The 11,989-nt window shown below is 44.1% G+C and overlaps 2 protein-coding genes across 2 annotated transcripts; one reads left to right on the plus strand and one right to left on the minus strand.

Annotated features, from left to right (window-relative positions):
* Positions 1 to 1,508: 1,508 nt before the first annotated feature.
* On the minus strand, positions 1,509 to 4,775 carry LOC110057359 (kelch-like protein 11). Its single transcript, XM_089286808.1, has one exon. The coding sequence runs from the start codon at positions 4,606 to 4,608 to the stop codon at positions 2,896 to 2,898; it is 1,713 nt and encodes a 570-aa protein (XP_089142934.1). The 5' UTR covers positions 4,609 to 4,775; the 3' UTR covers positions 1,509 to 2,895.
* Positions 4,776 to 7,300: 2,525 nt separating this feature from the next.
* LOC149114336 (uncharacterized) lies at positions 7,301 to 7,705 on the plus strand. The gene has a single exon (XM_089286058.1). The coding sequence runs from the start codon at positions 7,301 to 7,303 to the stop codon at positions 7,703 to 7,705; it is 405 nt and encodes a 134-aa protein (XP_089142184.1).
* Positions 7,706 to 11,989: the final 4,284 nt, after the last annotated feature.

Raw genomic sequence — 11,989 nt, forward strand, 5'->3', positions numbered from 1 at the left:
AGGAGAGTCTGAAACGAGCCAATAGGCATGGCAGCCCAAGCGACTTTACAATCGTTTTCATCCTCCACGCAACGCGCGCGGTAACGTTGTCCGTGGGAGGGCTGGAAACTATGTCTAAAAATAAATTAGAGGGATGAGCCCAATAAAACGTACTGCGCAGCTTCCTGTGCATCAATACTTGCGGGCTCAGGCAATGCTGGCTGCAATGGCGGACAGTAATAAGAGATAATAAGGAACGCGAAGATGTTGCTCGGTTGATGTCGTTGATGTATTTATACTTAAAATCGGGACAAGCATGACTTTTTTCCAGGAGCCATTTCAGAATTTCACTGTTAAGAAAACAAGGCTACCCCTGCCTGCTGCCAGGCTCTCTTGCTTATTACTTATGTTTATTTGGTTTTCTTATATGGATGCAAAATGTAAAGAGGGTTCGTGGAAAAACGTGTCTTCGCACAGAAAATTTCTTATATATGCGGCGGGGAAAGAGAGGGTTCAGAAGCCATCTTCATGTTAATTTTGTCCGAACAAAATTGATTCTCCATGAAAACATTACACCAGCCTTCCATTAGGGACGAGTAAGTGTTTGACGAGTAAATATTATTAAGTTCATAATTTTTTTTTGTTTACATAATCGACGAAATTTCCGCCATTTTCTCAAACTTGGAGCCTGGCGCGCGGCCAAAACACGAGCATGCTTATCACGTTTTTCATTTCTGAATACAGGAGATTAACTCTCTCATCCTTCATCTGCCCTTGAAACACACTAATTTGTTTTCCACAGTGTCGAATGTTTTAAGGGGGGAGGTCCCAAATGACAACCAGACGGAAGCAATCGTGATATCTTTTAGATGTTGTAATTCATAGTTTATCTTTTCTTTGTTACATTATCTGCCTACCACATTTACTTTTTATTGTGACTACCCAGTGGCGGATCCAGACCTTGAGCTAAGGGGGGGGGGGGGGGGGGGTTGTTTTGCTTGCTCTGCCCGCTTTTATTCCTTCTGAGATTTTTTCTTTTTTTTACCCAAAATAAAGGGGGGCAGGCTCCCAGGGCCCCTACCCTGGATCCGCCACCGCAACCTTTGGTGGCGACTTGTTATTAGACAGAAATAAACCTTTACGAGTTCTTATAGAGTCTACTTTATATCCGCTCGCATATTATGAAATCAATAGAAAAATAAATAAAAATTCCTAAATTCTGAATTGTTCGTCTAACTTTCTAGTCAATGAGTTTGCAGAGAGAAAATCTCAAATATTCCGCACCCAATTACAATATATAGAGACCAATCAGATAATCACACTGAGACAACCATTCTGTGCGCGCTCACAAGTTTGAAAATGTAAGTTGCAAACATCAGTTTTGATGAAAATTTTATCACGTTTTGTTCTTCCTTCAGACCATACTTAATAGAGGGAAATGATTATATTCGCAAAAGGGATATAACTCGCTTAATGGACACCGGCTGTAAGGGCTGCATCCTATGCTGCACATAATGCCCTTCAAGTCATTTATTTTTTATTATATTAATATTAGTATTAGTATAGTTTTTTAGCAGTGTCCCCTAATTAGTATGGTGTTTTTATTCCCAGGCTATAAGGTTTTTTTTGACACTTTAATAAAGTTCTCACGCACTCACTCACTCACTTATGAAACTCGACAAAGTTCTTTGTTGTATGTTTTTGTTCTCTTTTGTTGGCCTTGACCGTGCACAAAACACAATAGTTGTTTACTACTGACCGTGGTAGTAACCAATAGAAACGTTTGGTTGCCTAATTCATGCATAGTGTATGAACGCAAAACAAAAGATTGTGCACGGTCATGGACCTTCCAGTATAAATCTTGGCACTTTTATTTCCTCCTTTGATGTTTTCCGGGCCTCATAACCACTCCCCTCTATGAACCATTTTACAGTTGTCTGCTCAGTGACATGGTCTTTGGATGGCAGCGAGGCTGGAGTTGACCTTGTTTTGATACAAACCTCACTTTTGTTGTGTAAAACAAGTTGTCCTGATGCTAATTAGGGCATTTACATGACAAACCTCAGCCTCACTGCCACCCAAAGGCCAGGTCACTGAGCAGACTACTGTAAAATGGTCTCTCTACTGACTATGTTCAAACGAGTTTCCATCCATTTTCAACATTTTACACTCAAATACATCTTAATTCTTTGCTGCCTATCAGCTAGAGGCACACTCAATTTTTACTTCTTAGAGCTCTGGACATGAACTAATAATTTAACTCCTGCACTATGTTAATTTCTGTCGTGAAATTTTATAAACTCAATTAATACCAGCCTCGTTTCCAGAGCCCTCACTCGTCCTGTGATGCTGACTATATTGCAAGTTGGGATTAACAAAACGAAAACTAGAATTGTTTGGTGTTTACTTACCAAGAGATCAAGGATATCCAGTGTCCTTCAGCTCAAAGTTAGAAGACAGGTACAACTCTATTCTCAAAGCAAGAGTGCTTCCTCAAGATCATCACATGTCATACCCAGAGCCTTCGCTTTTATGAGTTACAATTAAATCTAAAACACACCGAAACTGAAAACTATGAAAATATATTTATAAATTCCACTGTACAGTGATCGCCGGAAATGGAAGACTTCAAATGAAACTTTCCAGTAAAATGTTGAAAATTGTTAGCTGGAGACACAATCGATCCCGTACCCAGATTTCACTCTGTCTCAGTCTCCCTTCCGCCTGCCTGTGGGAGATCTGGGTTCAATATTACAACGCTTCAAGATTATCATTTTTTAAGTGCTAACAAAATCAACTGAGAAAACGCGTCAGCCAGTAGAGGAGAACGTTTTCCCTCGATAATATGAGCAAACGTAAAGGATAATGGGTTTCGTTTCTCTACCCGACGACCCGATCTCGTTTCTCCCTGCTTGACTATTCCTTAATAACATCAAGTTTGTCTAGTACTCCTTTGGAGAGTTTCAGTACACAGCCAGTGAATGAATCGTCATCGTCTTCGGAGATCTTTTTCACTGGTATGGTTGTCTTCTTGATCCACTTGTCCTCTGTAGGGTCATAGCATTCAACACTCAATTGACTTCGCCTACCGAAATTTGTGCCACCCAGTACATAAAGGGATCCCTTTAGACAAACCATACTGCCATCTTCGCGAGGAACTTTCAAACTTCCAATTAAGTGCCATTCGTTTGTCGAAATGTTAAACATCTCACATGTTTCCAAAGACAATTCCCAATTCTCTCTCCCTCCGGCGACAAAAATCTTCCCTTCAGTTGCCACACCAAAAGCGCACCCTCTCGCTTGTTGCATGCGTGCAATTTCCTCCCATTTGTTTTCCACAGTGTCAAATCTCTCAGCTTTCGAAGCGAAGTCATCCTCTAGCTTCCCGCCACAAACATACAGATGATTGCCAGCTGCAACAACACAAGGCCAAATCCTGCAGCCCTCATGAGATGACAAAACCGTCTGCCATGAACACCGCTCGATATTGAATCTTTTGATAGTGGATTTTTTGGATGATGTATCGATATCTATACAATAGATTTCGCCTCTGACGACAGTCACATGAGCAGGATCTCCTGTGGGCCACTCCAAATGATCCAGAGCAGACCAACAATCATACACGGGATCATACCGCTCTACCGTATCATCAAATGGAAAGGCGTACAACTGATCACGGTAGTTTATCATTTGAGTCTCCTCGTTTCTCTCTGACAGCCCGTCTGCTAAACGCTTCCACTCGTCTTTCTCCGGGAGATAACCCAAAGTGTATTTCCCTCCACAAGCAACAATGGCGCGGGTTTCAAGCCCTTTTCTCGGCGACTGCGAAAGATTTTCTTCACTTGAAAACCCAGTCAGCTTTATAGCTTTGGAGAGCAGCTTGAAACAATTAAAATTCTCTTCCACGAGTTCGTTTGTCACGACATCGATTAAAAAGTCACGCGATAGGAAAGCCAGTCGCATGTGACGAAACAATTGTTGAAACCATGCTTTTCGCTCGCTTTTGTCTTGTTCGATCCACTTTAGTACGATCTTGAACACATCTGATTCAACAGCAACTGAAATATCGTCACTTGAAATCCACCTCTCGACTTCTTTAGCTTCCAAGTTTAAGAATTCATCCATTTCTGCAACAGATGCAAAGTTCGCGTGGATGAACTTTCTGGTGTTGGTGATCAGTTCGTCGCACTGGTACATCTCAGCGAAATAAAATGTTGAAATGCAATTTGATTTGGACATCTGTCGTTCTAGAAATTGTCCTGAAAGATTTTTCAAGCCCGGAATGAGAAGATAGTTCGCTGCAGCGATAAGATCCTTGGAATTCTCTTGAGTTACCTCGACATTTCCTGTGTAGATGAACTCCAAAACATCTTCCATTACAGCACCCGAGATCTCTTCAAACCGAACAATCCCTTCTCTATTCTCTTTCATGTCGCTATGAAGAAGTTTGGAGAAGAACGGGCTTGCTGCGGAAAGCACATTTCTATGAGCTTTGAACTCTTTGCCATCTTTCGTCACCAAAGTTACGTCGCATAACTGATCTTGTCTTCGCAACATGTTAAGCCGCTTCGCCAATTCTACGCAGAAAGCAGCTTGCTCTGTATCAGAGATTGGCTGTAGATCTTCCATAATCCACACAATAAACTTATTTCTGTAAATTACAGATTTCTTTAGCCTCAAATAGCTCTACGAAATCAGTCACGACTGAATATGCAATCGACAGCGAAACTATTCACACTGCATACATTAAAGCAACGCATGCATATAAGATCAGTGCACATGAATAAATTATCTCTTTGGCTCAACTGCCGTACGGTGAGGGTCGTTTTATCCGTTCCTCGTATTTCCTTTTCTTATTTTATGGCGGACGTACAGTATTCTGCGGGAGAAGGAGCTCCGGCTCAAGCCGCTCTACCGGTTGCCCAAGGAATTCAGCCAGCTGACGAACTAGCAGCTAATGGAGTTCAAGCGGCCGGTGGTCAAGTAGCTCAAGTAGTTCAACAAGTTGTCGGACAGGAAGCTTTACCGGCTACCGAACACGTGACTCAGGAAATTCAACCAGCCGCGGAACAAGTACCTCAACAAGGTGTGGGACAAGCTCAACACGGAGAGCTTGAGGTAGAATATGTTTATTTCTGTCGCTTATGTGTGTTTTTGATAAACTGCGAACAGGGACAAGGGCGGCAACCCTTTATCTGTCTTCCTTTTTTTGCCTGTTTTCGGTTTTCCCGCTCAGTCATTGTTCATGTTGTAGTCAGTTTGTTTGTTGTTGTTAAGCTTTTATCGGCAATTCTAGTGTAATTCGGGTCTCGGCGGGTTTTCCATGGGTGATTATATGTTGTTAACGTGGGTGGCGTGCATATTTTTTTTTTATCTCGTGGATACGGGGAATGTTTATTAGCGAGTTCTGTCCTCGTGCACCGGTTCACAAGAACCCATACAAAAGACCCAACAATGTTCAACAGTTAAACAAAGGTTCGTAAAGAAAGGAGTACAGTGGTTATTCCCTCTGTGTACCGGTACACCAGGACACAACCTATTAGCGGCTCGGTTATTTTTTTGTTCGGAAACTGTTATTTAGGATCATGCAACAGCTGGAGGGGGCGGAGGCGTACCGCTGGTATTTGTTTGACGTTTCTATAGAATGTCAAAAGTGATAATTTACCAAAGCAAAGCAATAGCTGTGAAATGGTGTCAAACCTCAACTTTGGGCGACAAAAAACAAAATTATTATGGAAGGCAATGGGTAAGTGCTCACCAGAAGAAAAAAAAATATTATGGAAAAGGCACCGGGGTGAGTGTTCACCAGGAAAATTATAATGAGTGAGAGTTCACCAAAAAAAAAAAAAGAGCAATGGGGTGAGACACCATGGAAAAAAGCAGTAGTGTGAGAGTTCACCATGAAAAAAGAGCAATGGGGTGAGAGTTCACCATGAGAAAAGAGCGATGGGGTGAGAGTTTTAGCTCTTAACTGCTTCAAGTTTTGAGAAAAGTTAAAACACAGAGTAGTACCGAGTAGAGGAAAAAGGAGCCAATTGGATCTTTTGGTTATGTAAACAACCGATAACATACATTACTTTATTTTCCCTCGGAATTCAGAGTAGCTTACGCAGCTAATATCTCCGAGCATTTAACCATCAGATGAGAGATAGACCACCACACGGGGAACTACGTCCCCTACTCTTTTCGATCAGTGTGTGGGTTATTTTACGTCCCACAGAATTAATTATGAAGAGTTGTGAGACGGGGCCTACAGTTTATCGTCCTTATCCGAGAAGACTAGAAAGTCTAACCATTTGCAGATGTCATTGCAAAGGCAGCACTTTCTCCTCAATTATTTAAAGACCCTGAGTGTTGGTCCGGCCGGGGTTTGATCCCGCGACCTCCCTCGCGCTAGTCCGGAGCTAACCGGTCGGCGGATATAACGGTTAATCCCAGCGGGTAGCGAGTCTACTTTGACGATACTCTAGGTTTGACCGCACACCACCTGACTGTGTCGTGACTTCGGGAAGGTTTACTTCCCTTCGTTGCCCGTCAGCAAAAGATAAGGTGACGAAAGATCGGACAACTTGACAAAAGTGCCAAAATTTTTGGGCGAGCGTTGTGCGACATGAGACTTCCCAAGAGACGGTTGCGAAGGGCACTAAGATAAAGTCGAACAAATAACAATTGCTGAGGTCAAATTTGGCTCCTCTACACCCTGTGGTTAACAGAAAATTTTGCACGTATATATTTTGTCTTTTTTGTAGTTTTTAGATCTTTCTTTTTCTATTTAAAAAAGATATAAAAAAAAAAGGATCAGAAAAAAAAAAAAAACAGACAGAAAAATCCCGTTACCCATTACCCGTTACGCCGTTATGCGTTTTACTAACAACCAATCGTAAATAATGATTGGTTACACTTTCTGCTCCATGGCGGAATATACAGAGTGGAAAATTCAAATCTCCTGCTACTAATTACAATATTAGAAAAGAGACCAATGAGATAATCGCACTGAGACAACCAATTTGTGCGCGCTCACAAGTTTGAAAATGTCAATTGCAAATATTACTTATGAAGAAAATTTTATCACGTATCGTTCTTCGTTCGGACAGTTTTCATCCATGTGAAACATTTAACACACAAATACACAGAACTCTCAAGTTGAATTGTTGGCGAAGAATTGTTATGGTTCATTACGTCATACTATTATGTATTGCCCGGATGTGAGCCCGCAGTCGTGTACACGTGAGAATACAGTTTTGAGTTCCGCCATCTTGTGTGTTGTTGTAGTTGCATTTCTCATTCGAAAACATAACATTCTGGCGACGAGGACCGGATAATGCCGAGCCTAGGTAAAATAGAAGAGTTTGATCCAGACTCGACGAACATCGATCGCTATTTGGAGCGACTAGAACAGTATTTCGTCGCGAATGGTGTTCCAGCAGACTCGACAGACAGGCACAAACGCCGAGCAACACTGATTTCTGTTATGGACGCCAAGGCCTACGATGTCCTTTCGGACCTATGCTCTCCGTCGACTCCTTCACAGAAAACGCACGCTCAGCTGGCAACTATCCTGAAGGACCACTTCGCACCCAAAAAGCTGGTAATTGCTGAGCGCTACAGATTTCACAACTGCACACAACGCGAGGGAGAAAGCGTGTCTTCGTTCGCAGCCAACCTAAAACATCTGGCGGCCACATGTCAGTTCGGTGCTCACCTCAGCGAGGCCTTGCACGATTGACTCGTCTGTGGACTTCAAAGTAAAGAGATTCAAAAGAAACTCCTGACAGAGGAACACAATTTTGATGAAGCACTGAAGAACGCCCTCAGCCTCGAAGCTGCTGAAAAAGATGTCGCTGCGTTCTCTCACGAAGGCTCGACTCCAGTAAACAAACTCGGAAAAGGAAACCGCCGACGCTCCCGTCCACCCACACATCCAAAGTCTCCTGGCAAGGGCCAAGGCAAGTTAAATTCTCTTCCAAGCAACTCACACAACAGCACCTCAGCATGTTTGAGCTGTGGGAAATTTGGTCATCCACGATCGCAGTGCAAATACAGGCAGTATACTTGTCATTCCTGTGGAAGATCTGGTCACATTGCTGAGGCATGCAAAGGCAAATCTGCGAAGGTTCACAAGGTTGAAGAGCCAGAGCCACCCAGGGCATCTCTGCATCTGATTCAATGGATCCATTTTCGTTCTCATTGTACAACCTCTGTACAGAGAAAAATGGCATTGAAATACCAGTTCAGCTCAATGGAGTTAACCTCTTTATGGAATTAGACACTGGGGCCGGAGTCTCTATCATTTCACAAGAGACATTCAACAAGCATTTCAAGAGAACTCCTCTCAAACCTTCCAGCACTCGTCTACACACCTACACTGGTCATCCAGTCCAGGTCACTGGTCAATTTCATGTGCACCTCAAGTACCAAGACCAGAGTGCAACCTTGCCACTGCTAGTCGTGGAAGGTTCTGGACCGTCCCTTTTTGGGAGAGATTGGCTGACCCAAGTGAAACTCGACTGGAAGAAAATATGCAGCATCCGTGTCTCTGACTCTGGCCTGTCACAAGTTGTGAGGTCGAAATTGCACATTACAATTCAGTCCCACCCCAATGTGTTTCAGCCTGGCCTGGGAACAATCAAGGGTATCACCGCTAAGCTAGAAATGAAGCATGATGCTCAGCCAAAATTTTGCAAGGCACGCCCAGTACCCTACGCCCTTCAAGAGGCAGTGGAAGCAGAGTACAGCCGCCTGGAATCCGAAGGCATTGTCGAAAGGGTAGAGTTCAGCGATTGGGCCACGCCTATGGTTCACGTTCCAAAGGCTGACGGCGCAACACGGTCATGTGGTGATTATGCTGCAACTGTCAACCCACAGCTCAATTTTCCACGGTATCCAATCCCACTACCTGAGGACGTTTTCGTCAAATTGCGTGGAGGTAAGCGATTCACCAAATTGGATCTAAAGAGTGCATACCAACAGCTGCCATTGGACCCGGATAGTCAGCAGTATGTCACCATCAATACTCATCGGGGTCTCTATCGCTACAAAAGGTTGCCCTTTGGTATTGCTTCATCCCCTGCTATATTTCAGCGCACCATGGATATCATCCTTCAGGGTCTTGAGAATGTAGCAAGTATTCAGGACGACATCCTTATCACCGAGAAGGATGATGAACAACACATCATGAACTTGAACCTTGTTCTAAAACGCCTGGATAACTACGGGCTGAGACTGCAGCTTAACAGGTTCATGCAGAAGTCGGTCACCTACATGGGCTGTATCATCTCTGCAGAAGGTATCTCACCAACTGAAGACAGGATAGAAGCCATCAAGCAGGCACCTCGCCCCGAGAATACCACTCAGCTGAGAGCTTTCCTCGGTATGGTTAATTACCATGGCAAATTCATGCGCAATCTTAGTTCCATTCTCCAACCTCTCAATCAGCTGCTTCAGAGGAATCAAGAATTCACATGGTCCCCCCAATGCGAGGAAGCCTTTAATAAAGCAAAGTATTCACTATCATCTTCAAACGTTTTGGTTCAGTATGACCCCAACTTACCAGTGGTCCTGGAATGCGATGCTAGCCAATATGGCATTGGTGCCGTCATTCTCCACCGCTTCCCGAATGGGGACGAGAAGCCAATTGCCTATGCATGAAGATCGTTGAATTCTTCAGAAAAGAATTACAGCCAGATCGAGAAGGAGGGTCTTGGTATCATCTTCGGAGTCACCAAGTATTACATTATCTCTTTGGTCGCAAGTTCGTACTTCGAACTGATCACAAGCCCCTGCTGAAGACCTTTGCACCGGACTCGGCTACACCAGTGTTGGCAGCAGCAAGGCTTCAGCGATGGTCACTCCTACTATCCTCTTACCATTACGAGATCGAGTTCAAGCCCTCTGCCGAAGTAGCTAGTGTTGATGCTCTATCAAGGCTCCCGCTAAGGTACAAGAAGGATGCAAGTGTTGAAGAGGAAATATTCCATGTAGCCAGCCAGCAGCTGAACAAGCACCCGGTCTCGGCTACAGATATTGCTAGAGAGACTGCAAGGAACCCAACCACCGCGGGGGCCTTGTCTCTGACTCAGCATGGTTGGCCTAACAACTTCTGCACTGACCCTAACCTCAAGCCATACTTCCATCGTAGACACGAGCTCTCCGTCGAGCAAGGCTGCCTTATGTGGGGTATGCGAACCATCGTACCACCAACCTTACGACAACCCATCCTGGATGAACTGCACAGAGCACATCCCGGAATCGCACGCATGAAGGCAACAGCACGCAGTCATGTGTGGTGGCCAGGAATAGACAGCGACATTGAGGAGACCGCTCGCAGATGCCAACAGTGCATTAAGACAAGGAAAGCTCCCCCAGTTGCACCACTATCTCCATGGTCATGGCCCACCGCTCCATGGCACCGTATACACATTGATTTTGCTACTCATCAATCCAATCATTATCTCATCGTGGTGGATGCACACTCTAAATGGCCGGAAATAATTGGTCCTATGAAAACTACCACTGCAGAAAGCACAGCCAACGCCCTGCATAGCATCTTCGCAAGATACGGGCTCCCAACTCAAGTAGTAAGCGACAATGGTCCACCCTTTTCTTCTGCTGAATATGGAGAATTCCTGCAGCAGAACAGTGTTCAGCGAGTACTTGTCTCCCCTTATCACCCATCCTCCAATGGATTAGCAGAGAGATTTGTTCAGACCTTCAAGCACGCCTTGGATTCATCAGCCCCGGATCCTGCTCGCTCTATACAGCAAAGGATACAGAACTTCCTACTATCTTATCGCAGTACACCACACGCCACCACTGGAACTTCACCATCCAAGCTTTTCTTGCAGCGAGAGCTACGAACAAGGCTGTCACTCACTAAGCCAGACCTCCGTAGTCACGTGGCTACACAGCAAGGCAAGATGAAGTTTTACCATGACAGGCATGCGAAATCTAGAGAACTGTCCGTGGGCGACACTGTTCTGACACGTGATCACTTATCAAAGCAGAAATGGCAGTCGGGTACAGTGTTCAGGCACAGTTCCCCACATTCTTATCAAGTCCAACTGGATGACGGCCGAATTTGGAGACGCCATGTGGATGACGTTCTTCAGAACAATCCCACCACTAAACCAGCAGAGCCTCCCACATAATCTCCGGATAAAGTACTTCAACCCAAGTTCTGTTGTGGAAGTCTCACATTCTCCAACCACTGTTACACGTGAGTTTAATGTTCCAGTGCAAGAAGACTCGACCTGGATGGAGTCACCACCCATAGCTCCTGTCACTCCCGAACTACGGAGGTCCACACGTGTTATAGCACCTCCGCAGAGACTGATTGAACAGATGTGACATTACTTAAGTAAAAGAAAAATTTGCTTCGTTTCGTGACATTGCTCAAGAAACTTGTTTAGTTGTTTGAACTGAGTCTGACTTGCAGCTAGGTTATTTGTACAATCGGGAAGACTCACAAGGACTGTCTTAACTCTCATTTATTTCTCTATTTGTTTTTCTCTATGTTGCTTGTACAACATATCTCAGTGGAGGGGTGTTATGGTTCATTACGTCATACTATTATGTATTGCCCGGATGTGAGCTCGCAGTCTTGTACACGTGAGAATACAGTTTTGAGTTCCGCCATCTTGTGTGTTGTTGTAGTTGCATTTCTCATTCGAAAACATAACAAGAATGAGATTCTTCGACGGCGTAGCCGTTGTTTGTGACGCCGCAGCTGTCACCCCGCTAGGGGGGTGTGGGGGCATGCTCCCCCAGGAAAGTTTGAAAAATGGAAGTAGCTAGGACATGTTTTCCTTCATTCTGAACAGAATGTGATGCTTTAAAAGCAACTGTTTAGATCCCAGAATTTTCTTTTTACTGGACCAATATCAACTCTTTCTTAACAGTCTGACTTACATGTATCTAGAAGTAAAATTCAGTTATAACGCTTGTTCTACATGCTGTCAGTCTAATAACTAACCGAACGAGAATGAAATTATATCATAAAAGATAGCTTTTT

Source organism: Orbicella faveolata, unplaced genomic scaffold (assembly GCF_042242905.1).
Source record: "Orbicella faveolata isolate gen_17 unplaced genomic scaffold, um_ofav_v1 contig_14, whole genome shotgun sequence".
NCBI lineage: Eukaryota > Metazoa > Cnidaria > Anthozoa > Scleractinia > Merulinidae > Orbicella > Orbicella faveolata.